Below are 27,651 nucleotides of genomic sequence, written 5' to 3'. Positions count from 1 at the left end.
GCCTGAAACATAATCTCTATCTAATAGATTGCTAACTGATTTGAAATTTGGGAAGAGTGTAAAGGAGGCATAAGTATTCTATAATTATATCTTTTCATAATGTTAACTATGGTCCCATCTCCCATTAGTCCACATTAGCGAGCCTTCCCTTTAACACACGGTATAAATGTTCTAAATGAGTAAATGGTATGAACTGAGGAGTCAATTTCTGTGAGTCACATTCTTGAGATTGAGGCTTTTATTCTATAGTACAAAACCATCATTTACAAAAATGCCAAGCCCACATGTGCCAAAGAGTAATTTCCATCTCCCTATGTATTCAGCAAGGGTTAGCTTACTAGATGAAATGAGGGCAAAAACCCGTTAGGGATGCAGACATATGAGAGTGGTGCCAAAAGACTATCAAGTAATAGGAACATTCATTCCTATCAGGATAAACCACAGATCAGTTTTCAACTAAAACCAATGGGTATGGAAAAGATGGGATGGGACAATGTGGTTAAGTGGTGGAAAATGAGGCACCACCAGCAGTGATCTAATTGCAGCAACAAGATGGTCAGAGGAGGAGTTTGGTGCTTCCCTGATAGTATGAAAATAGTAACTAAAAGAGCTGGTGCTCATTTCCAGGGGCTTAAATTACTCCAGTCAGGAGCTACAGAATGGGAGGCCCTTTGCTATGTCCACTTCACAAAGGCATTCCCAAGCTATTTAAGGAATGTTAAATAAGCAAACATGTTCTGTGTGGCTTCCTGATGCATTATTCCAGACACATCTTGAAAAGATGTTCTCAAATTCTCAAGTGACACCTGAAGCTCTACTTTGTCTTCTGGTGCTATGTAGCAGTGATCACACTCTCTACCTGTAGAGGAAACTTTCAGAGACGACCAACCATCTCTGGGTGTTTCTTGGCCCATCTGTACTTTAAGGTCTTCTATAAGAAGTATTCCCGTGGATTCAAGTCACAAACATTTCAGAAAACAGTTTTCCTTTCACAGTATTATCCCTAAAGTCACCTCTAAATTGAAACTTGATAAGAAACAGTGATAGCACCTGATCATGTATCACCTTCTGTGCCAACAGCTTCCTGGAGTTTTATTTCAGCCTAGGAGACAGGTGACTCAAAGTGCTCCATGAAAACAGCACTTCTCCTTGGGATACTTAAGGTAATGGAATTATATTTCTGGAATAGTCTTTGAAGGAATTTGATTATTACTTTTGGTTTTAGTAGGTGCTGTCTTCTTTCCAGTATTCTGATGAGTACTTTTTCTGTGAAAAGGAAAATCAGGGAGCAATTGAAATCAGAGGCAGCCCCTCCAATCCCTCCCAACCCAAATTCCCTTTTTTTTCTTGGGACCCTGAATTGCACCCTGCACCTCTCTCAGAGGAAAACACACTTCTATGTGTTTCTACTGAGAGTATGACTTCCATGATGGCAAGGATCATGCCCTATTTCTCTCTGCACCTGTCCCAGGCCCAGGCAGTGTGCAAAATGGTGCTTAATAACTGGTTAGAGATCAGAGATCCAGAGCTGGAACGAAGGGCCTCAGGGGAACCCTTATTTTAGATACGAGGAAACTTCCTCAGACTGCAGAACTACCAGCTTGCCTTCCAAGTAGATACACGCCTTAGTACTACTCACAATTATTCGGTGCTTTATTGTTTATGAAAGATTCAGAATGGCCTACTTTTCATTATACTTCCTCATTTTTATTTTTTTTTGTGGGGCAATGGGAGTTAAGTGACTTGCCCAGGGTCACACAGCTAGTTAAGTGTCAAATGTCTGAGGCTGGATTTGAACTCAGGTATTCATGAATCCAGGGCCAGTGCTTTATCCACTTCGCCACCTAGCGACCCTATACTTCCTCATTTTAACTTTACAGTATTGTATAAAGCAACGTGCTTACAACAAGCCTGTCAGTGATGCTCAAGTATGACTCCCCAGAGACCCTGGGGGATCCCATGGTGTTTCAACTCTTTGTACAGACTTGGCAGATTGTGTCCTGACATCATAGCTATACTCCTGACAAGTTGTGTAGTCTATCTAATATAAATGATTACTTGTCACCACATGGGGGAGACCATAAACCAGGTGTCAACAGCCTGAACCAGATTAAAGTGTAATTGGGAAATACTTAATGAAATTAATAAAAACAGATAAAACATAGATAACATTACATTTTAAACTAAATCTGTAAAAGGCCCACAGGATCCTTATGGACTGATTAGAAGTCCCTGTCTCTATCTGAGTTTGACAGCCCAGCTACAACCTATTCCAAAGGCTCTGAAGATGCTCCCCAGGCACTCTCAGGTTCTTCTAATCTATCTTCTTCAATTACTTCCAATATGTGAAGTTTCACGGCATTCTCAAACAATGATTTCCAGAGCCTCATGTGGACAAATGAGTGCTTGGCAGCAAAGAACAAGATACCATGTGGCTGACTCTGCTCCATGGCCTTCACTCCCTTACACTCCTTGTGTGAGCCTCCTTCTCCTGCTGACTTTCTCCTTGGTGCCCCAGGTACTCAGCCTCTCTAATCCTAATGCCTGAACTCATCCCTCAGGGGAGGTACCTCTTAGTCTTCACTGTCACTTAATACTATAACAACTCTATAGTCCTGAACTGACTCAAATCTTCTCTCCTTTTATTTCTTCCTCCAAATAGGCTCTTCAGCCTATCAGGACATGAATTCCTAGCTCCCTCCCCAATCTCCCTAAACTGTGCCCATATCTGTACACCTCAGTGTCATCTTTGCCCCCTCACTTCCCTTCCTCGGTGACGTCTCCCCGTGTCTCTTCTCTCCCACTCCTACTGCTCGCCAACCCATGCTGGGTGTGCTCAGAACTTTTCACCTGGTTTATCCTAAAAGCCCCCTAACCAGTCTCCCTCCTTCCAGGCCCAAGAATCTTCTCTACAGGTCATTCATTCTTCACAAAGTTGCAAAACTCATTTTCCTAATGGCTATGATTTGGGCATGTTCTTCCCTTGCTCCAAAACCTTCAAGAGTTTCCTGTTGCTTACAGAATATGATACAAATTCCTGAGCCTCCAGACTGATTTCACTCTACCCCACTGGCTCCACCTTCCAATTATACAGGACAACCTGCCCACCCAGGGATGCCCCATTCTAGGGCAGCTGGTGGTGCAAGAGAGAGAGTGCAGGGCCTGGAGTCAGGAAGATCTGAGTTCAAACCCAGCCTTACACACTTACTAGCTGTGGGACTGAGGGAAGTGAACTTCTGTTTGCCTCAACTTCCTCAACCATAAAGTGGGGGTAATAGCAGCACCTACCTCCCAGGATTATTGTAAGGAGCATCTGTAAGAAGTGCTCAGCACAGTGCCTAACACATAGTAAGTGCTATATAAAAGCTATTATTATTTCCTTGTGTCTTTTTGTTCACCTTCTTCAAAGTCCCTGAGACCAAGGGCAGAACTTTTGAGAATATTACCCACGGGGCAGCTAGGTGGCGCAGTGGATAGAGCACTGGCCTGGATTCAGGAGGACCTGAGTTCAAATTTGACCTCAGATACTTAACACTTACTAGCTGTGTGACCCTGGGCAAGTTACTTAACCCCAATTGCCTCACAAAAAAAGAAAAAAAAAACCCAATGCTTTTGGGGCGGCTAGGTGGCGCAGTGGATAAAGCACCGGCCCTGGATTCAGGAGGACCTGAGTTCAAATCCAGCCTCAGACACTTGACACTTACTAGCTGTGTGACCCTGGGCAAGTCACTTAACCCCAATTGCCTCACTAAAAAAAAAAAAAGAGAGAGAATATTACCCAGGTCTTTGAGAGCAAGAGTAAGGGTTCCCTCAGCCCCACCTTAATGGCAGAGAAAGGCCCCATTGTGGACATGAACAGCACTGATCCAGCCAAGGACACCTCATCTTTCGCACTCTAAAATCCTACCTCCATCACACCTCTTCCAGTCTCCCAACGTGGAAAAACATCTCTCTGAGGTGGGGGGCCCTCATCAGGATATCTATAACCCAGGACTGTTTTTGATTGCTGCTACTGTTTCTTTTTCACCTTACTCCATGAACACTAAGATGAACCTAGTGTTGGAGTCAACACAGCTTCACTGGCTTTTAAACATTTAATATCTTGGACACTGTCTACACTCTGCTAACTAGAGATCAGGTGAAACTGCCCTCATTTCTGGAGGGATTGGCTCCTTGGCACATGTGCCAACCTTTGTCACCATTTCCTTGGCTTCTAATGATGATTCACTGAGGTACCTAGGAATCAGAAGAGTGGGTGTAATAACTCTCATCCCAATAATTAGAGTTATTTCAGTAGTATGTACAAGTTAGGGGTAGGAAAAAAGGTTGGGGACCAAATAAGAGAGCATCTTCCTCACTTTTTTTTTTTTTTACAACTACAGAGTGCATTAACTTGAGTTTTATTTATTTTCTCTGCTGGTTTTATTTCATAAATATTTATTTTTTTAGTATAAAAAGAATTGCACAAAATAATGAATTGTTGAGGGCAAAAGAGAGAAAGAAGGGAAAAAGTATAAATTTATTTAAGGGAAAAGTTAAAAGGGGAAGTTTAATGCTCGTATATCCAATTTTGAATCTCACAGTGCCAATATGTAGAACAATTTCACAAAATAATCTCTCTAGTTTAATTAGAAGGCCCTCCACATCTCTACCTATTGTAATCTTTCTTTTCCTCCAAGGCCCAGCTCAGCTACCACTTTCTCCATGAATCCTTCCCTAATCTCTCCTTATCCTTGATTTTTTCCCCCACCTATTTGTTGAGTTTTTCCTTTCATCACATTTGAATTTTCCCTGCACATGGAAGGCATTTAAAGTTTACTGAATTCAAGATTCGCAAATTGAGAATCCAGACCTCTCTATATTATTTTCAAAAGCTCCACAATTTTTCTCCACCCTACCTACCTGTCCTTATTCTCCCACTATTCCCAAATGTAAAATCTGCAGCTGGGCACCTCATTATTCTCAGTATGTCATGTTCATTGGGGCTTGCATGTAAATGGGAAATACCTACATGATGTCCTTTTAACTTAGCCACATCAAAGTATGCAAGTTTTTCCAGTTCATGGTATTCCCTCTGCTTATACTTTTCCTGCTCCCTTTCTACCTGTCCTTAAGAGGTTAGCTATTCCAATTCCCAATGACTTCTGTCTTTGAGTTTCTGTTATTTAGTACTTATTTTTTAAAAAATCATTTCATTTTACTGTATTTTGCATCAAATTGACAATAAACAACTTTTGGATACCTATTTTGCTATCAAATGCCTATTGTGACCTGTAAGATCTTTGTATCACCTGTGGCACTTAAAGAACTGAGTCCACAGTAGGGCTCAATATTTGTTCACTGAATGAAAGAATATCTATTCCAGGGCTTCTTAAACTTTTTCTACTTGTGACCCCTTTTCATCTGAGAAATTTTTACATAACCCTGGGCATATAGGTATATAACTGCCAAATTTTTTGTGACCCCCACATTCTGTTATGCGACCCCACATGGGGTTTAAGAAGCTCTGATCTATCTTGTGTTGTTTCTCAATTCCAAAAGCAGAAATCTGTGACTTCTGGAAAAGAGCTACTGCTGGTCATACAGTGGATGGTAGATGGTGCATATTTTGACTGACGCTAATGTCAGATCTCATTTTCAAAAGGTAGAAATTGAGAACATTGAGGGTATGTTGAGCAAAATACTCCAGGACTCAACTCCTGGGCAAACAAAGCTGCAGAGTCACCAGCAGTTGGAGTATTTAAAACTTTTCATAGTTCAAAATAAGATTGTCATACTACCTTCACAGATTGGTACAGTAGCTATTTCTAAATCACATACTTACTGTTCATTCTCAGCATTTTCTAAGAAATACTTCGGGGTTGTACTAATACTCTCCCTTTCCAACGGTTTCTTAATCACCTTCTTCTTTTGTTTGCTGAGAAATACAAAGCAGGCGGGGCAAGAGTGAGATTAAGTGCAATGAAACAAAAAATCTGCCTCTGGCTCTACACCAAAAGCAATTTTCCCACCCACTGATTTAAACTGAAACTGTTTTAATTGCACATATCACCACCCAGCATGAAGAGCTAGGTGGTACCCATAAGATGCTGCAGAGTTCAATTAGTTTCAAAACATTCTAACCTGATGAAAATAGTATTTTGTCCAACTTAATGAAACAAGCACTATATCTGGATCCTGTCTCTTGGGGCTGCTGCTCCCTTCTTCAAGCTTAATGAACTAAAAATTCCCCAAAACAATTAGGACTATCTTAGTTGCACTTAGAAAGTAAGAAAAAAAAATCCCAAATGTAAACTTGCTAGGAGGGAGTCAGGCAGATTGAAAATGTGCAAAAAGCTTACAAAGCTTTTGAGACAAATACTTTCATTTTAAAGACTCAAAAAGATAATTTTCTAAAAAAAAAAAAAATTCACAGAATTATCAAGAGAATGAGTCAATTTATTCACTCTGTTGGAAACAAAACTGGATACATTTGTTGCACATGACAAGAAGTCTAGTTAGACAATGGGACATTACCTTGTAAGCTTGTGGAAGCTTCTGATATACTCTGGCACAGGGCATCCTGCTTGCTGGATCACATTGGCAACACTGAAACAGAAGCCCATGGTCATAAATTGGTATCCAGTCACTGTCAGTATCATCAAACCCACTGAACAACCTAACAAACTCTTGGTAAAATAGCACAAGGTTCTGTATATTAACAATTATCTGATATTTTGCTGCACTAAAGTGATATAATCACACCCACATTAACCATGGAGGGCTTGTTGAGTGGCTTGATAGGGGAACTAATAAACTAATAAACAGTGACCTGATGGAAGAACTTAGAACAAGAACCAGCAGTTAAAAAACAGATGCTATTGGTACTTAACCTTTATCAAGCACTGACGACAAAGGGACCTATATATTTGATGCAGACAGGGGCCTTATCTTCTAGATGTTGATCAAACACAGTCAAGCCTGCAAAATCAAATTTACACTAAAGCTAGATTTCCCCTAAAACTACTACACTGCTTAAAATACAAAATCCACAAGATCCCACTGCCTGCCTCTCCCCAAGCTTTTAAAATTTTGATATTGTTTCGCTGTCTCCCCACCAAAACTCTTCCAAATCCCACAAAACAGTTAAAGCATTGTTTTGACTATACTGTCTTCAGACATTGACTACATTTGAAATATGCTTCATTCTACACCTATAATCTACCATCTCTCTAAGATGGGAGGCATCTGAGCTTTATCCTTCACACAGAAGCAACACAAAGGTTGAAAAAAATTCAAATTAAATTTGATAAATAACTATTGAGGTGCTGTGGTAGATGCTGGCATTACAAAGACAATGCCAAAATTATTTCCTAATTTCAAAGATCTTGCATTCTATTTGGGCAGAGAAGGTGGATGGGGGTGGGAGTGGGAATGCACCATAATGGGCACATAGATAATAAGTACAGAAGAAAATGCACTCTAACCATAGAAGATGGTTTGTGTTAATATAGAGGTGAGAGATGGAATGCCAAAACAAAGCTTCCAGAATAAACATTACTATAAGATATTCATTATAAGGAATAGGGTCTGGATTTGTGATTTCCTTGGTATAGGGAACTCCTAAAGTATAGAAACTTCCTCTACAATTTATAGTATTATAATTGCCTGGTGCACTGAGAAATTAGGTGACTTACCCAGAGTCACAAAGCTAGCATTAGTGAGAGGTGGAATTTGTACACAGGTCATGCCAGCTTCTAGGCCATCTTTCTATTCCCTATGCTAAGCTGTCTTTAATTATATTGAGGGTACAAAATAGAGTCTAAGAGCCTGGATTCTGAAAATGTTTCCTATATATAAAAGGCCTCACCAAAGTAAGTGCTACAAACAAATAATATTGTGTTCTTTTATTTATAAATAGAGATGATGATGCAACCCATCATCAGGCTTATTGTCTATCAAATAACTAATAATTTTATTTCTCTTGTTAAACCTAAAAATAAAAGCCTGTTCTCAGCACAAAACAGGCTAGCATGCCTAATAGTTTAACAGCTGAAACAAAGTACAGCTTATTCTTGGACATATATTACACAAAGATTGCACTGTTTTTAACAGAATCCAGAATTTGGTGACTGTGTGAAAGAGCTTTCATTCCTATAAATAAGCTTGCAAAGCTGTTAAAATGACCTGGGTTCAGTGTCCTACTTAATATTACTGGCTTAACTGTGTGATTAGGCATAGATAGATCTGAGCAAAATTTTAGAACAAATTATGCTGTGGAAACTCCTGCAAGATAAGAAAGACTCTTTGTTGCTAAACTAATTCTGACCATAAGGGAAGAGCAAAGAACTGTGTATTATGGCTCCCCTTGGAAAAGTGAAGTTAGCTTTTCTTGAAATCCAAACTACTGATGTTACTATCAGGCTTCTCCTATGAATGGGCTTCTGATTTAAAGGGACGACCCCAAAAACTATATGAAGATGGTCCTACCAGGAAATCCCTCAAGGACCACAATGTGGTTAAAGCAAAATCAAGAACATATTTCTTTTCATAAATCCTTGGCTTTTAATGGACTATGGATTACTGTACTATGCCTGTGTCGTTAATGCAAAATTTCCTGAAGGCAACAAAGTATCAGTGAACCACTGTTTTTCTAAGGACAGCCTGGGGAATTAAGATTAAAATTTGGGGATACCTGCATTAGCAATTCCACAGGGCTTTTGTGAGGAAAGGGTGCCACATAAATGTGAGCTAGTATTACCTTCCTCTGCTTTTCACCTTCAAGGAAAGGATGACCCGGTCTGTTTTTTCTTTTAAGCCTATGCAGTATTAGAACTGCTGTGCTAGCACAGCTACAGGGCTGAAAGTCAAGAGAAAAAGATTCTAGTCCCAGCTCTGCTCTAAGGATGGGTTATGTGACCTTGGGCAAAAGGAAACCTCTGAGCCCTATGAGGACATAAACATCGAGGGAGTTGGTAATGTCTACTTCTCTGATTCCAGGATTCCATGACAAAACATTCTTTCCTAAAGGAAAAAGAGGTCTTCTAACTAAATATACTCTGCTATCTTAAAAGGATGCTATTGTGAGGAGATCTGCAACAGACTGTAATTGAGAGCTGAAAGGGCTGCCAAATGTAATTGGGGGTGGGGGAGGCAGGGCAATGAGGGTTAAGTGACTTGCCCACGGTCACACAGCTAGTAAGTGTCATGTGTCTGAGGTCACATTTGAACTCAAGTCTTCTCGAATCCAGGGCTGGTGCTTTATTCACTGTGCCACCTAGCTGCCCCCCAAATGTAATTCTAATGATGATTATGTACAGCTTGGAATTATAATAGATCAACCGTAGGGCTCCCAGAGAGTCTTGAAGAACAGAATTATAAGCACTGAATTGTCTATCCTGACATGAACATCTCCTTTTGTTGAATTTTCCTATTCCTTGAGTAAAATCTGGGAGATCATTCTGTGGTAGGTAAGCAGATTCTGGGACCTAGAAATGTCTCTGGTAACAAAATAAAATGCTGAATAAAAATCTGACATTGGAAACATAAGAATGTTCCCATTAGGCATATCTTCCAACAAAAAAAAATTGTCAAACCATATTTCATCGTTTACCTTCGTAATAACGGCTTATCATCTTCAGTGAAGAAGGTAACAGCTTTTCCTTTATGTCCTGCTCTTCCAGTTCGACCTAAAAAGTCATAACCAAATGATTATGGATGAGGTCTTGCTCCAGCTCAGATACCATAATTCATGGATTTCTAAGTCATGAAGAGGTCAGCATGGTCAAAGAGAAGAATGGCCAAGGTGTACTGAGAGCGTCATGAGAGAAAGGATCCTTTTTTGTTGAAATAAGAAAGCCACACTCACCTATCCTGTGGATATATTCCACTGCACTGGTTGGAAAGTCATAGTTGATGACTAAGTTCACACCTTTAAAGTCAATTCCTCTTGCTAGCAAGGCTGTGCAAATCAGGACCCAGATTTTTCCTGCTCTGAAACTATGGACTGTGTTATCTCTCTGATTAATAGGAAACAGATTAAATATTAGATGTCAGCTAACCTCCAAATTCCATTTAAGGAATGGAAAAATGTACTATATTAATTTGATATAAAAACCATCCCATTTTTTAAAAATCCAGCAAAGACAAATTTCAGAGAGTTTCTATATAATATGTTGCTCTCACCTGCTGCTGGGTTCTCTCTGCATGGATTACATCCACATTAATACCTTCATAAATGAGTTCATGGAAAAGTTCTTTAGCTCTTTCAATGGACTGAACAAAAACAAGGACAGGTGGGTGGAAACCCTGAAAGAGAAAAAGGGAAATCAGCAAGCACAACAATAATTCTAATTAGTTTCACATTTCTGATGAGGGGGTGAAGTGGGGGAGGCAATTGGGATTATATAACTTGCCCAGTGCTACGTAGTTGAGAAGATAATGGGTATTGGAATGCCCAAACACCCCAGCTGGGGGGATTGATTATATTAAGATTGATTGGATTGACTGACTTAGTTGATTAACTCACTTAAAGTTAATTAAATTAAAACCACACCCGCCTGGTTCTCAAAGGATGTGAACTCTGACCTCAACACTGACTACCCTCAAGTCCAGGGAACCAATAGATTTGGGTGATGCTAGCTTGAAGCAGTGTGTTAGGACCACCTCTAGTCCAGATGCAGAGGAAGCTTCTTCTCTCAGTTTGGCTCCCAGACAGGCTCGTGGTGGAGGACTTGGAGGAAGAAGCAGGCCAGGCTGGAGCTCTAAGCTAGATAGCCTTTTTCTTAACTTTCTGAGTGAGGTGTTCTCTTTTTACTAATACTTGGTATGCTTTAATAAATGCCTAATGCCCCAAATTGGTGCTAAAGCTTCTAATTTATAAGTAACAAATATATTAGAAACCCTAGCTAATTTTCCCTACACTTGGGACAGGAATAAGGCGAACACATTAAATTTTACATGCCACAGTTTCTAGTAAGCGTCTGAGGTCGAATTTGAACTCAGGTCCTCCCAATGCCATGGCTGGTACTCTCTCCATTGTGCCACCTAGTTGTCATGATTTTGCATTTCTTTACAAAAATATACTCTCCATAATCAAGTGTGTTCAGTCATTTTTCAATCATTTTCAGTTCTTTATGACCCTATCTGGGGTTTTCTTGGCAAAGATACTGGAATGGTTTGCCATTTCCTTCTCCAGCTCATTTGACAGATGAGGAAATTGAGGCAAACAGGGTTAAGTGACTTGCCCAGGGTCATACAGCTATTAAGTGTCTGAAGCCAGATGTGAACTCAGGAAGATGAGTCTTCCTGACTCCAGGCTCAGCCTCAATCCAACCGCACTATGTAAACTCCCCATAATTCAGTGTATAATTTGTCAATGTCACAATGTGAAACTACCACAACACACTTTTAATAATTTAATTTGGCAAACCTCCTTTCATTGTCACACTTTTCTAACAAATGTTCTATACCCACTATGCCATCATTCTTTACCTTCTGTTCTCTTATAAAAACAAAAACCATCCTTTCAACTTTACATGGAACCAGAGTTGCACCACCATAAGGACAAGGCCCTAGGAGCCCAGAAATCAGCTTACACAACAAATATTTTATCTCTAAGCCAGGTGGATAGAGATAGCAGCTAAGGGCAACACTGGTTTATAAAAACATTGTGGAGGAATATGGCAGTTTACAACAAAATTACTGCATTAAGCAGAAAGCAATGGAAATAAAACAAGTCTAAAGAAGCTTGGTGTGTACCGACTGAGGAACATCTTAATAACAGCACTTACAGACAAAACCAGCAAAGAGGACAACAAATGAACACAAATGGAACAAATTTGTCAGTATTTCTTTAAAGGTCAAGCTGTATCATCAGCGAAAAGAGACCACCACATTTGGACACTAAAATCTGGACATACTTAATGTACTGTAAAAAGTAGGAATGACACTAGAAGATAAAGCTGGGAAGGCTGGACTAGACCAAGCAAACACAGAGGAAATTTGTGTTGGAGGCAACATAATCTTGAAATCATTTTTCAGGGAAGGGAAAGATATATCAAGAATGGAAGGGAAACTCAGATGACAACACCACTTCCCTCCCAAAAGATGACTAAAAACTCCTGACTAATGTTCTATTTTCCTATCTTAATATAATCTTTATGAGAATGGCCTATACATATATCAAGAATATCCTTGATGAAAACATGACGAGGAAACAGGAAGACTTTCTCAAATGATTCTCTACTGCAGACCAATCATTACAGAAGAATCAGAGGATAGAGAATCTCACTGTGTATTACATTTTAAGAAGAATTTGACTTATGAAAAGGTTCTCCATCGATAGTCTCTCTCACTCAAATGTTAAGATCATACAAGATTCCTTGATAAATTTAACCCAGAGAAAACACCGTTCAACCATACTTTGGTTACTGCCAAATGAGGCATGAGAGAGGGAAATGAACACCCACCAAAGGTGTTTACCACTCTCACAGAGGATGTAACCTCAAACAGAAGAGGGACTTCCTGTGGATGGTGGGGCCTCTGGGGACTCCTTTTTGCACATAGCATCATGGTAATTACATTAAATCCCACAATATCACAGGGCTGCCTAAATGACCATTCAAATGAGTGAGATTTGAAACCAGGTTTTCTGCCTTCAAGTCTAGCCCTCTATCCAGCAGACTACCTGCTTCTTGGAGGCCTCTTTCCATTTCACTTAGTCAATCAGTTACTATATCTTTTTTTTTTTTAAGTGAGGCAAATGGGGTTAAGTGACTTGCCCAGGGTCACACAGCTAGTAAGTGTTAAGTGTCTGAAGCCGGATTTGAACTCAGGTACTCCTGACTCCAGGGCCAGTGCTCTATCCACTGCGCCACCTAGCTGCCCCAGTTACTATATCTTATATATTTTTCCTGAGAATGTATCTCTCATAGAATTCATTTCACTCCTTGTGTTAAACCCTAATCCACATGCCTGAAATACAATAGCTTCTAAACTGTTTCTCTCCTTCCTAATTTATCCTACTCACCACTGCTAGGAGCAGTTAGGTGGTGCAGTGGATATAGCACTGGCCCTGAATTCAAATCTGACCTCAAACACTTACTAGCTGTGTGACTCTGGGCAAGTCACTTAACTCCAAATGCCATAAGCATTTGGGATCATCTCCAGTTGTCCCGATATCTATCTACATCTATATCTATCTATATATCTATATCTATATATATCTTCCCACTGGACCCAGATGACTCTGGAGAGTGAGGCCAGTGACTTGTACAGTCCTACCTCACTTAAATCCAATTCACTGCAAGTCAAGACATTGCCCTGATATCACAGTCTTCTTTGAGAACAAAGGACAAATAAAAACAACAACTCACCACTGCCAAACTCATCTTTTAAAAAACCCACTTTCATTATATTCTTTCCCCTACTCAAAAATCTTTAACGATCTCTTGTTTACATGAAATTCTGTATTTAACTCAGTTAACAGAAATTCAGCCTTGGCACACAAGACTCCATAATCTGAGTCCCATCCTTCTTTAGCATTCTCTCTTACTACTAAATGAATGAAACAAGTATTTGTTAAGCATTTACTAAGTGCAATACATTGTGCTGAAGACTCTGCTCTGCCAGATGAGTCTCTACATTATCTTCTGAGGACACCAGTTTCATTACATCTCTTTACAAATACTATTTTCAAAGTGCTTGGCATGGTGTCTGGCATATAGTAAGCACTTAATGCTTACTCCCTTTCCTTCCCCCCCTTACTTAGGCAGTTTCCAAATGGGAAAGCTTTCATCTCTCTTCTGTCCATCCTCCAAGAACTAGATAACTCCAAAAGTTTCATCAATCACTGTAGTCCACAATGACTTCCTACTGCTTTCTTCCAACTCTAAAGCACTTATTGTCTCTATCATTCCTCTAGCCATGTAGTTAGACACTGTCCTGTACTGTTACTTAATTGTTGAACAAACATTCTGTCTAGGCTAAATGCTAAGATCTTGGAAGGCAGGTGCTCTTTCACCTTTTCTTTGCATGCCCTTCAGGGCTAAGGATGTAGTAATCATTACTTGTTGAATGAATGTAAATGAATGGAAAGATCTACTCACTGGCATACACTTTTTTTTTGGGGGGGGGGGGCAGGGCAATGAGGATTAAGTGACTTGCCCAGGGTCACACAGCTAGTAAGTATCAAGTGGCTGAGTCCAGATTTGAATTCAGGTCCTCCTGAATCCAGGGCTGGTGCTTTATCCACTGTGCTACCTAGCTGTCCCCTGATATATACTCTTGACAAGGATTTGGGCTCCTCTATAAAAAAGGTGAGGGAAAACTGATCATGAGGCAGAATATTGTACCAGACCAAAAATTAGCCTGGGCCGCTTTAATGCTTATTAAGTACTGGAACTAGACACATCTGTAACTACTCTAGGCTTCACTCTCCTCTTCAGTAAAGTAATAACACTTGTATAAATTACATGCCTTATAGAGTAGCTGAGAGGACCAAATGAGGTAATGCATGCCAAAGTGATTTCAAAATGCAAAGTTATATAAACATGTACAATTATTACTTTTGTTACCATCAACTTCTGAACTACCAATCTCTCCCTGGAGGCCAAGTTAGGCCCAAAGGGCTTCTGCCAACAGAACCCTGGATTATGGAATAGGAAATGACGAAAAAAAAAAAAAAGCTTATGCTTCTCCTCTTAGGGTCCATGGCTTGGTGACTCTGACCCAGGTTCAGCAAGAGGCTCCAGAAATACCTTCTTAACAAGGTCTCTCATGGCTAGAAGTTTGCCCGTCTCTGATCCAACAAACAGGAGTTCTTGCTCCACAGTCTCTGCCGCAGAATTCCTAAAAACAGAAATCGTCTCTCAGGGAAGATATACTGATCTGAAAGAGCTGAAAACTTTACTGAACAACTATTTGATGCAAAGTAGCTTCTAACTGCTTATACATCTGCCCCCTGCCTATTCATGCAATATATCAGTAGTGAGACAGTATAAAATCAACCTAAATGAAATTTAAAAGGGGAAAACAGAGACAAGTAGATCACTGATAGATGAGTTTCCCACATTGTGACCCTTCTACTCTTAGTTTAGCCATCAATAAACTAAACTGGCAACAAGGAACCACATTTTCACAGCCTGCTGTGATGGGGCCCTAGAATTGGAACCCTCCCCCCACTCCCAGAGATGAATAATATATAATATAAAAACCCAGCAATATTAAAAAAATACAATCTATCTGTGTGTATGGATGGATGGATGTGCGTGCGTGTGTGTGTGTGTGTGTGTGTGTGTGTGTGTGTGTGTGTGTGTATCTAGCTAGCTATCTACTGCTGTAGAAATCTTATTCACTTTAGACCAAGAAACATCTCTCCAATGTGCCTAACATGAACTCTTCTCTATTAAAACCAGACAATATGGCAGTAGGGGAATTACCTTGCTCCAACAGAAACAGAAATAACACTGTCCAGATGGAGGTGACACCACTGCTCCACATCACGTGCAAAAGTTGCACTGAACATAGCTCTCTTGACCTTGTGGGACGTGCATGCCAGAAAAATGAAGGCCAGCTGGTCTCTGAAACCAGTCTTTCCATCTTCAAACAATTTGTCAGATTCATCTACCACCAACCACTCCACACTGTGAAATGACAAAACAGACTTCTTGGTTAGTGAGCTGAGAGATGAAGTCATTTAATCTCAGTTTCCTCCTCTGTAAAATGGGGGTCTTGGATGAGATAATCTCTAAGGTCTCTTTCAGCTATAAACTGGTGGCCCTATGATTCTTTTGTTTGGGGCACTTCAGGCCCTAAATGTGTTTGCCCTCCTTTCAGATGGTACTGAAATAACCAGTTTTGAGTTCTGATTTGCACCCTTAAGCCTTTGTTGTGTGTTCGTAACCATCATAATTCTATTTTGTTCTGTCCTGCTGTCTACTCTCTCCTCTTCCCAAATAGGTCCCAGTTATAATTAACATATTATCTTGTCTTTAATAATGGGAAAAATACTGGCACCTGCTACTGAGAGAACAAAGTAGATCTAAGGAAAAATCAGAGTGAACGGCCACAAATTTATAAGTAAAAGAGGACTTAGAGTTCATCTAGTCTAAGACCTCCATTTTGTAGAGAAGAAAACTGAGATCAAGTGACACATAGGCAGTAAGTGGCAGGGCCAGGATTCAAAGGCATATTCTCTGCCTCCAAACCCAGCATCCTTTCTGCTGCACCACACTGTCCCCCAAATCAACAGAGTCCTTACTATTTTGTCATGCAGGGAGGGTGTGTGGCACAGGGGAAAGAACAAGAAATCTGGAGTCAGAGGACCTGGGTTCAAATCTCAGTTCTGCTACTTCCTACTTGTGTGACCTTGGGCAAGGCCCCTCCTTTCTCTGGGGCTCAGTTTCTTCCTCTGTAAAGGCAGGTTGTACTCGATCTTTAAAGTCTGTTCCTGCTCTAAATTTAAGATCCTTTGAAAAGCAAACCAGAACCTTTCCTATCTTACAGACATTTGCTAGGAAGAGAACAAGTATATGTGGGGGGAAAACAGGGGTAAGTGAACTGTACTTCAGAATCAGTGGCCTCTCCTATGACCAGCTAGCTGGGAAGTATTTGATAATGGGCTTGATGAGATACATCATCCTTAGTAATAACAACATTATAATAACAATTTAAAATGATAAAGGTAACACCAGTACTGACTAAAAGAGAACAGACAGAAAATACCAAATGGCAAGAGGAATAGCTTTGGACAGAAGATAACCCTTTGAACAAGGAATCATACAAAACATCAAAAGGCACTCATCAATACACTGTATACATACTTTTTAAGATCTATTCCTGGAGGATCTTGTTTCAACAAATAAATTAGTCGGTTTGGAGTAGTCACAAGAATATCTACAGGAAAAGCAAATAGAACAAATAGAATTCAATCTCCTCAGACTAAGAAATTCAATCTCCTTTAATTTTTCATGGGGAGCATACAAAAATAACCAACCTGATGAAATTAATGAGACAATAGCCACCAAGTTCCTGTTCCCTAGTGGATCTCTACCTAGGCTGGGTTAACTGTAGCACACATGCACTATCACGATTCCCTAGATCCTCTAGCAAGAACACCCTAAGTGGAAAGGACAAGTTTGGCTGAGACTAGAATCCAGGTCTTTGATTCCTGGTCCAGTACTGTCTTCTAGGCTTCTTCTATAGAAACAAATCAATTGTATACGTAGGACTTTCTTTACTGTTGTTTAACGCAATTTCTTAATAGCAGTTATTAAAAATCCCTTGCCTATTGCACATCCCCAAATGAATCTCTTACCAAATTTCTTAGATGATTTAGGCCCAAACTTCTTGGCTGCCACAGCTGCCTTGTTTATCATATGTATTCTGAATCCTGTGCCCTCAGAGAGTCTTACTAACTCTCTATGAGTCTGAAATAGACAAAAGCAGCACTCAGGCAATAGAATAGACAATTATTTGCTTCATCAAAAAAGTCCCATCAGTCATATTCCTGTGAACCCTTTGGACTAAACCCTAGTTAAATCTATAGGAATCTTAGCATCTGGGAATTACAAAGTCCATTAAGGAAGGACAGGCCATTTTTTCCAGAACAGAAAGCTAGCTTCAAGGAATTAAAGACACAGTACAAAACTAGTACTCTGCAAACATTTGCGTGATGCTGTGCAATTTCTAAGCTGGAGCAATTTGAGCACATACTTCACTTAAACATCAAAACCAGATGGACACCCTATACAATTTTGCTTTTTCAATGTGAAGCAAAAGTTTCACTTTTAGGTAGAAATTTAAAGATGAACTAAAGATTAGGGTAGCCCTTCATCTTACAGAATCTTAAATGCATTTCATAAATAACCTAGCAAAAAAAAAAGATCTTTTAGGAAGAATTACATAGAGTAAAAACTTGTTTTCATGTACCGTGAGTCACTCATATAGAGCAGGAAACACAGCGATCATTAAGTTCTGCAGGAAGTATGGAGCTGACTCTCTAAGTAGCTTGTGTGCCTTTGGGTAAGTCCCTTCCCCTCTCTGGGCTTCAGTTTCCTTCTCTGTAGAGAATGAGGGAGTTGGACGAGATGACAATATGTGATGGATAATCAAACACACACTGCCCTTCTAAGTGTTCTATTTCCCCAATGGAAGACCACTAAGACAGTGGCCAAAGATGTGGTCCTCTAAGAACAAAGTCCTACCTGGCTGGCAAGTTCTCGTGTGGGGGATAATATCAGCGCTCTGAAGCCTTTATTTGTGGGTTGTTTCAGCTGCATTAAAATAGGAATGCTAAAAGCCAGGGTCTTTCCAGATCCAGTAGGAGCAGAAGCCAGCAGTTCACGACCCTAAAGACAGAGAATACACTGAGCACTAGCAAAGTCTTGGATGACATCTTCCCTGATCTGAAGAGATCACTTCCTTCACTTTGTGCTCAAAGACCTTCAGCAGTAGTGGTGGTGGTGGTGGTGGTAGTAGTAGTAGTAACAATGATAATAGCAACTAGCATTTATATTGAACATGCTATGTGCCTGGTACTTTACAAATATTATCTAATTGTGATCATCACAACAACCCTGGGAGATAGGTGCTATTATTGCTTCCATTTTGAAGTTGTGGAAACTGAGGCAGAGGTAGGTGACTTGCCCAAGGTCACCTGGCTAGTAAGTGTCTGAGGTAGGATTTGAGGACCAGAATTTTATCCACTGGGCCATCTCGCTGCCTCTGTACCTCTAGCTGCTTGGTACCCTTCTCTGCACTTGTACCATCATTCTGTATTATAATTATTTTTGTATATGCTAAATTGAAGTTTCTTGAGTTCAGGGCCACATCTTAGACATCTCTGAATTCCCCTCATTGACTATCACAGTTGCTTTGTATATTGTAGGCATTCAATAAATGTCTGTTGAATTGAGTGGAAGCTGACTTTTCAGAATCTGGTCAAATGTTGTCAAAAACCATCACAGAAATAAAACTAAAATTGTAGGTAACACTTTCAATCATTCAAGTTTTTGAAAATGTTTTAGACTGAACCTCAATCTCTCTTCTCCAACCTTGTATTCTCTCATACTGTTTGCTTAATTTTGGTACAACTAGACTTATGAACATCTGTTATTTTCACTTTTTGGCTTAAGGTTATTTTTCTTCCCTCAAAACACACAGTATATAGCACCTAGCGTAATTTATTTTTTTTTAATTTTTAATTTTTTTAGTGAGGCAATTGGGATTAAGTGACTTGCCCAGGGTCACACAGCTAGTAAGTGTTAAGTGTCTGAGGCCGGATTTGAACTCAGGTACTCCTGACTCCAGGGCCGGTACCCTATCCACCATGCCACCTAGTTGCCCCAACCTAACGTAATTTATATTTGGTTAAGCTAAAAAACGAATCAAGAGTTTCTAGCAAAACATCACTGCTAAAGTCATTTTTTGCTAATGGGACAAAATAAGAGGAAAGATCATTGAAATAAATATAATCTGGGGGGCAAAGTGGATAAAACACCAGCCCTGGATTCAGGAAGACCCGAGTTCAAATCTGACCTCAGACACTTGACACTTACTACCTGTGTGATCCTGGTTAAGTTATTTAACTTCCGTTGCCCCACCAAAAAAAAGAAAAAAGAAAAATATAATCTATAAATCTCAATTTGTCCTTCAACTTACATTTTCTATGCCAAACCTTTTCCTATAGCAAAGGAGTAGAACTGATCTATTATTTCTTTTCTTTATTCACCACCTGGTGGAGAACTTAATATATGAGGATAAGCAAAAATTAGGAGGCAAAAGGAAAAGAGAAAAGGGCCTGGGTACTGAGTTTTGATTAATTCAGAGACAGCTATGCATGGTTTTCAGAAAGTCTTTGTATATTTTAATGCTTTAGGGGCAGCTAGGTGGCCCAGTGGATAAAGCACCGGCCCTGGAATCAGGAGTACCTGAGTTCAAATCCAGCCTCAGACACTTGACACTTACTAGTTGTGTGACCCTGGGCAAGTCACTTAACCCTCATTGCCCCACCAAAAAAACCCCCCAAACCCCCAAAACCATCTTAATGCTTTAATAATTTGAGCTGTAAGGGGCAGCTAGATGGCGCAGTGGTTAAAGCACCGGCCCTGGATTCAGGAGTACCTGAGTTCAAATCCGGCCTCAGACACTTAACACTTACTAGCTGTGTGACCCTGGGCAAGTCACTTAACCCCCATTGCCCCGCAAAAAATAAAAAAAAAAATAATTTGAGCTGTAAATAGAAGAGAAACAATCTTTAAATGGCATTTAAAAAACACATTTTTAAGACAACTACCGAACACAATTATACATTATAGTGTACCAGTTAACTGATTTTATTCTCATAACACCCCTGGCAGGCAGGTGCTGTTATTCTTCCCATTTCATAGATGAGGAAACTAAGGCATTTGAGATAACGTAAGTTGCCAAGGGTCATACAACTAGTAGATGTGCAAGGCAGGATTTAAATGCAGGTCTTTCTGATTCCAGATCCAACATTCGCTGGGTCACCTTGTCATCTAATTCAGTGGGAGCAAAAATAGTTACTGTGGACTTGAAGGGAAAACATGTCCTGTGGCTAAATCCACAGTAGCCATAAGAATGCTGTTAGCTTTCATTGTCATTAACTATTCCTTACCAAAAACCTGTATTGCAGAAAACTTTATTTTCTAACAATTAAATAATCAACAGATGAGAAACTGTATAAGGACTTTATGATGACCTTGTGCTTCTGGAATGTTTCTAAGGGAATCGACATAATGATGAGACCAAAAGTAAGACAAAAAGCAAAACAACTTAACTGGTACAACTAGAGATTTCAAGTACAATAAATAAAAAGTTTAAGATCCCCAATTCCAAGCACAGTTCCTCTTAGCCTGAGTTGTGCAGTCATTAAGCCCAGACAAGAAGACTCACATGAAGCATGACAGGAATTGCTTGCATTTGGATTGGTGTAGGGCTCTGGAACCCTGCATCTAAGATGTTCTGGAGTAGTCGAGAGTGGATCTTATATTCCTGGTCAAGTTGCTGAAATGAAGCAATGGGTTCTGGAAGATCTGTTCCTTGGATGTGAATTCTGTGTTCATTTCGGAAACGGTTTATCTGGAAAATGAAGCCAAGTGGTCTCTGTGAACATCAGCCAAAGGTATTTTTAGGAGTAAAACACCTGGAGTGAATCACACTCTGATGGAATTGCTTGCACTGAAACTCAGAGCACATTAAAAGTGAGAAACTCTGAGGTACTACAGCTTATATTTGTTAAGCCCTGTAAGGAGAGTAGGGAGAAGATGCACCTCAAGCCCCTCTCAGAAGTCAAACATCACCGGAGTGGCTAGCACTTGTCCATGTCTTCCTTATATTTATCCTTTTACTTCATACTTTGCCATCTCAAAATGTAAACTCCTGGAGGAAAAGTTTAGACCAATTGATCAATAAACCTTTAGCAAGTGCTAACTATATACCAGCTGTGATGACTGACACTGGGGGGAGAGACAAATATAAAACTGTCCCTACCCTCAGAAAGTTTACATTCTAGAGCTGAGATAGGACAAGCTCAAAGATAACACCACAATCTGGTGGAAAAGTGACACCTACTGAAGAGTATGGCATTTGAGCTGAGGCTGGTGAGGAGGTAGGGGTTCCAGGGTAGAGGCAAGGCACACCACAGGCTTGGGAGACAGAACGGAAAGTTTGCATAGAAATAGATGACAAGATGTCAATGTGTGGGAAAACAGCAAGTAAGCTGCTTTAGATGGAGCACAGAGACTATGAGGGGGTAATGTATAATCAGCCAGAAAAGACAGGCTAGAGATAGATTATGAGGAGAGTTAAATGTCGAATAGAAGATTTTGTGTTTTATCCTAGGAACAATGGGTAGCCACTGGAGGTTTTTGAGCAGAGGAGTGCGGTTGTCAGACTCATGATTTAGGAGTATCCATCTGGCAGGTAGGTGGAAGATGCATTTGTAAGGGGAGATACTGGACACAGAAGACCAACAAGGAGACTATTGTCAAAGTTCAAGTGAGAGATGATGAGGGCCTGAACCACTTTGGTTGTGGTGTAAAGAGTTGTATGTACTGCAGATGCTGAAGTAGACAGATAATAGTTGGCAACTAATTGGCTATAAAAGTTGATTTTGAACCTGAGTGCTGGAAGAATGGTAGTATTCTTATAGAAATAGGGAAATTAGAAGGGAGGGGTATAGGGAGAAAGATAATGAGTTCTCTTTCGGATATGTTGAGATTGAGAGGCCTGTGAGACACTGAGATGGAGATGTAAATCAGACAGTTGGATGTGTGGGATTGGAACTCAGGAGATAATTGGATATGTATATGTGGTAGCAGTATACACAGAAACTGGGGGCAGTTAGGTGGTACAGTGGATAAAGCACTAGCCTTGGATTCAGGAGGACCTGAGTTCAAATCCAGCCTCAGACACATGACACTTACTAGCTGTGTGACCCTGGACAGGTCACTTAACCCTCATTGCCCCCCCCCCCAAAGTATACACAGAAACTATAGTTGAATTAATGAGGTATGATGAGACCACTTAAAGAGGAGAGGGCCCAAGGCATACCTCTGGGTGCATTAATATGTGGGGGAGGGTCATGAATAATGAACTTGCAAAGTAGACTGAAGGGTAGAAAGAACAGTGCTACAAAAACCCAGGGAAGGGAAAGTATCCACAATGTGGAAGTAGTCAACAGTGTCAAATCCTACAAAGAGATCTAGAATGGGGAAAAGAGAAAAGGTCACTGGATTTAAGGGTAAGGAGATAATTGGTGAACTTTCACAGAGCAATGAAGATGAAAGCCAGATCGCAAGTGGTTGCCAATGAATGGATGGTGAAAAAAATAGAGGAAATGAATGTACAGGCCTTTTTCTATATAGAGTTTTGCTGGGAAGAGATAATAGGATAATTTTAGGGGATGATGGGATTAAGTGCTCTCTGATTCTCTCTGTGCTACAATGCCAGGTTCGATATGTAAGTCCTCTATCTTGTCTAACCTCTATCAAAGTCCAAGTGAATCAAAGAACCATTAAGGAATTTGGTACTTCTATTTCAGCTTGTATTCTACCCCTAGTCCAGGGTAAGGCAAACTCTGGTTTATGGGTCAATGAAGCATGAGTTCTTGAGACATTCCACCCCTTGATGACTTGTAGGCTACTCCTAGAAACAAACCAGCCTCTCTACTTCTCTCACTTCAAACCTATCCTGACAAAGCTGGAAATCACAGGCAGCAAAGCAGCTACCACACAAACCCAGCTACATAAGAATGGTAATTTTCTTCTTGTTCTTCCATTTGTGATTTCTCTCTTTCCCCTTTCCTCTTCTTATCCCTTCCCCCATTAAAAAATTGGTAGTTTAAGGAATGGTGAAATGAACAAGTTCTTTAACTTCATCTAATCCTGCCCAAAGCAGCCCCTCTGGATACACTGAATCATTCAGGTAGGAATTTAACCCTCTAGTTAACTTATAGAATCACAAATTTTAGTGATTAAAGAGACTTTAGGGGGCAGCTAGGTGGCGCAGTGAATAAAGCACCAGCCCTGGATTCAGGAGGACCTGAGTTCAAATCTGGACTCAGCCACTTGACACTTACTAGCTGTGTGACCCTGGGCAAGTCACTTAACCCTCACTGCCCCGCAAAAAAAAAAAAAAAAAAGAAGTCACTGAGTCCAACACCCTTCCCTCATTTTGCGGATGAGGAAAGTGAGTCTTGGTGAAGTAACTTAAAAGTAAAATAACTAACCCAGAATTATACAGGTAATATTTGATGTGGGATTCAAACCCAAGTCTTTCTTCATTTTATGTCCAACTTATGCTCTAAAGATGAAGAGAGGTTGAGGTAAATGAGGCAGCAGAATGAAAGGTAAAGGCAGATAGGTGACTTTATGTGGAAGCACTCAGGGGCAATGAATGAGGTTACCACTGATGCTCAGTTGTAAGAAGAGGGGAGGGGAGTTAGGGAGGGAGATGGAAAGGTGTGCTACATTGTTATATGATGCCCATGTCAAAGCAGCATCTTTGTGTATGTGGTGAGGAGCAGGGGTGAGGGTGGAAGAGAGGTTATTATTTGTAGGGTGACATTCTAAAACAGTAGAGTCACTTGCTGTGGAATCAACCAATAAGCATTAAGTGCCTATTATGTGCCAGGTACTTTGCCTAAGAGTCCTTGCCTGTAAGGAGCTTACATCTTATTGCACATACATAAGTATAGGCAAATTTATACAAAATAAATACAAGGTAATTTCTTTGAAGTGGAGGTAACAAGCAGCTGGAAAGATGAGGAAAAACTACATGGCTTTGAGCCTCATTTTAAAGGAGACAGAGGTGAGACATGAGAGACAGCCAGTACAAAGACACAGAGAGGGGAACAGCAGTGAGACCAGGGACTTCATGAAAGGGGAGTATTATAAAATAAGGCTAGCAGGTAGACTGGAGGCCAGCTTGTGAAAGGCCTTAAATGCCAAAAAGGAGTTTATGTTTGATCCTAGAGGCAAGAGGAAGAAGCCATTAGAAATTACTGAGTAGGGGAGTCACATGATCAGATTTGAGGTTTAGGAAAAGGTACTTTGGCAGCTGTATGGAGGAATCGATGGATTTTAGTGGGAAGAGACAAGAATGGAGACCAACTAGAAAGCGATTTTAATAGTCCAGGCAAGAAGTGATAGGGATGAAATAAGGTGGTGGCCTTGTGAGTAAAGGAAACAAATGCAAGAGACCATGTGGAGGTAAAAACAAGATTTGGCATCTGATGGTATGTGTGTAGCATAGATAGGTTTTTCTAGGAAGGGGCAATGGTGGGCTCTAATTTTATCAGAAGATGTGTCTATTAGCAACTTGAAAGCAAAAAGCTAGTAGGGGCTACATGATATACTGATAAGGACATGGTATTTATAGTGAAAAGGACCTGGGTATGAATCTTGGCTCTGCCAATGTTACTTATGTGACCTTGGGAAAGTGTCTTCACCTCTCTGGGCCTCAGTTTTTTCATCCATAAAATGAGACCTTCATGATACAATTTTAGGGAAAGCTGGTTTCAAACCCCAACTCTGATTGACTACTACCAGTGTGATCCTGGCCCAAACATTTAACCTCCCTGAGCCTCAGTTTCCCTATCTGTAAAAGTGAGGAGACTGGATTAGACAGCCTCTGCTCCCTTTCAGGTCTAGCTCCCATGATCCTATGGGATCCTAAGGGACCTTCAAATATCAAATCCATGATTTTCACACTTTAACAGTCTATATTTAACTTTATCCCAACAGAAATTCAAGACTGAAACATGATCCTACCAAGTCAAGTGGGGGAAAACAACAACAAAAACACCAACATGAAATCAAGGACTGATTCTCATGGTTTTTCCTTTAAGAAATCAGCCTAACCTTTTGCTTTCGGAGCCGTTCCAATTTCTCAGCAGTTAGTTTACTTTCTTCTTTTCCTTTTTTATCTTTAATCTTGGCTTCCAGTGAGGACATCCATAGTATAGTTTCTTCTTCCTTGTTGGAACTGACTGAAATTGTTTCTAAGGTTAAAAAGAAAGAAAAAAAAAGATCTTGGGCATAGCATTCATCCGTCCCAGATAGTAAAGTTGTATGTCCGTATCCTCTGAAGGAACAACAATGTCCTCTTTAGTTTATGGATATAATAGATGTTCCTTTTGGTGTAGAGATTCTTAACTTTGTGTGTGTCCTGGGCCCCTTGGACCAGTTTGGTAAAGCCTATGGGTCCCTTCTCAGAATTGTTTTTAAATTATTTAAGAAAAAGGTGAATTTTAGTTAGATATTAATTAATTATAAAATAAAGACGTAACTTTTTTCCCCACTCAAGTTCATGGACTCTCTGAAGTCTATTGGCAGTTCTCCTGAGGATCTGTGGATCCCAGGTTAAGTCCCCCCCCCCCCCAAGGCAATTGGGGTTAAGTGACTTGCCCAGGGTCACACAGCTAGTAAGTGTTAAGTGTCTGAGGCCACATTTGAACTCAGGTACTCCTGAATCCAGGGCCGGTGCTTTATCCACTGCGCCACCTAGCTGCCCCCCAGGTTAAGTTTTAATGCAATAGAAAATAATACTAACCAGAAGCTTGCTTTTTCTTCTTCATGTTCCGTTTCCTCTTTCTTTCAATTCTGTTATCCTCCTCACCTTCAGCTTCTTGCTGTAGTCTCTCCTCTCCCTTGGATAGGCTATTATCCAATGAGACTCCATTTTCAGCTGGGGTAGATTTCTTGCTTCCAAAGAAGTTCAGTTCCTCTACTACCTCTGAGGAATCAAAGTCAAATTTCCTTTTTCCTAGCTGAGAACCAAATTATTTTAAATGAAATTCACTTATTGACTATACATCCACCCCCCCTCCCCCATCAGAACCAGCAGTTGGGAGACGTCCCCAGTATCAACACCAAGTATTTGTGATACTAGGCAGAAGGGGAATAAATATTGAACTGAATGTAAGGAGCAAACATCCTTTTGCTTTGAGGGTGGGTGGAAGCAAGGGTTTAATTCAGTCCCTCTAAATAAAACTTTTAATGACTCTCTTTTGCGGTTTTCATGAAGCATAAGGAAAACAATTTTGTCGCTGTTCCTGAAAAGGGTTGTGTCAATCCATTCACCATCCCTATAACTTCCTAAAACCAAAATACCTCTTTCAATCCATGACTCGCCTATATAAAATGTAAGGGCTGAGGCTGTCTTTTCTTTTGTATCTCTATTCCCAAAACCCTGCCCCGAGTTTGGCACACAGTAAGTACTTAATAAGTGCTTTTTCATTCATTCCCTTACTCATTCATGCTACTCATCTGACATCTGGCAAGTTACCCTGCACTCTACTTATCTTGTGTGTGTGCGCATCTTTTTTTTTTTCTTTCCTAAATCCCTTTCAGGAACTGATTCATTCAACAGTCACTGCTTTCCAGTGTAAAGCAGTACTGATGGCCAGGGTCCACAGGAGGCTACAAAGAAGTCAGAGTCCCTGCTCTTAAGTAGTTTCCTGGAATTGACAAGACACAGACCCAACGTAAAGGATGTCGTGGGAGCTTGTGTTGAAGGGACTTCAGAGACCCTTCGTAGTCATACTCCCTTTTCAATACAGGAACCCCCTCTACCGCGCTCCAGTGACAGGGAACTTCGTCTATGAGACAGACAGCCCGTTCCGCTGCCAGCCCTATTTCTGAACGGTGCCTTCTTTCTAAAACGAGAGTGCAGACCTCTCAATGTGTCAGCCGCTAAATCTACTTCCTTCTGAAGGCCTGGAGGACAAAGCCTGGACGCAAAACTCCAGACGCTGCTTTGACCAAGGCATTGCAGTTGACCAAGGCATTGCAGTGACGCGCAGCATTAAGGAATTAATTCTAAAACCCCGTGCCCGGGGGCGAGTTCAGGGGAGGGGGCCACGCGCTGCCCAGGCCGAACGTGTGCCCTCTACAATCCCCCGAGATCCGGCGCTGACCAAGCGGACGCATGTGTCCCTCGGGGTTCCAGCCCGTCCTCGCTCCCTCCGCCGCCCTCACCTGGAATCGCGCCGCGTCAGCCGGGAAACGTCTAAGGTCGAACTTAGCTCCCGCGCCGAGGCGACGGAACAGATCGTGAGCATCCATTTCTACCCGGCAGGCTCAGCGGTGGCGGACCGCATGCGCATTGCCGCCCCTCTCAGCATGGGGTGTGAGGGAAACTGAGAGG

General features: G+C 40.8%; 1 protein-coding gene across 3 annotated transcripts; it reads right to left on the bottom strand.

Annotated features, from left to right (window-relative positions):
- Positions 1–223: 223 nt before the first annotated feature.
- Positions 224–27,651, bottom strand: DDX52 (DExD-box helicase 52). 3 transcript variants are annotated; one of them, XM_043963467.1, is made up of 15 exons: positions 27,483–27,651; positions 26,056–26,272; positions 25,365–25,504; positions 20,896–21,081; positions 18,186–18,329; positions 17,297–17,408; positions 16,803–16,875; positions 15,420–15,623; positions 14,739–14,829; positions 10,165–10,287; positions 9,848–9,998; positions 9,593–9,668; positions 6,517–6,588; positions 5,825–5,917; positions 224–1,266 (listed from the first exon to the last, which is right to left on the bottom strand). In XM_043963467.1, exons 1-15 carry the CDS (start codon positions 27,567–27,569, stop codon positions 1,173–1,175), a joined length of 1,863 nt encoding a protein of 620 aa, XP_043819402.1. In that variant the 5' UTR covers positions 27,570–27,651; the 3' UTR covers positions 224–1,172. The 3 variants fall into 3 exon arrangements, with proteins under 3 accessions (XP_043819402.1, XP_043819404.1, XP_043819403.1); XM_043963469.1 differs by having other exon boundaries at positions 26,056–26,238; positions 27,483–27,619; XM_043963468.1 differs by lacking the exons at positions 224–1,266; positions 5,825–5,917; positions 6,517–6,588 and adding an exon at positions 8,778–8,839.

The sequence above is a fragment of the Dromiciops gliroides genome, chromosome 4 (assembly GCF_019393635.1).
Source record: "Dromiciops gliroides isolate mDroGli1 chromosome 4, mDroGli1.pri, whole genome shotgun sequence".
NCBI lineage: Eukaryota > Metazoa > Chordata > Mammalia > Microbiotheria > Microbiotheriidae > Dromiciops > Dromiciops gliroides.
Note: the sequence above shows the minus strand (reverse complement) of the source record. Positions and strands in the feature narration are given on the sequence as shown.

Bases quoted from the DNA above. Each gene is read 5' to 3' on its own strand.
- DDX52 (XM_043963467.1), bottom strand. From the start codon at position 27,569: ATGGATGCTCACGATCTGTTCCGTCGCCTCGGCGCGGGAGCTAAGTTC. The intron at 21,082-25,364 runs GTTAGGCTGATT...TTCATTTTCCAG, and splicing joins AACGGCTCCGAAAGCAAAAG to ATAAACCGTTTCCGAAATGA. The intron at 6,589-9,592 runs GTAAACGATGAA...CTTCTGTTTCAG, and splicing joins GATAAGCCGTTATTACGAAG to TGTTGCCAATGTGATCCAGC.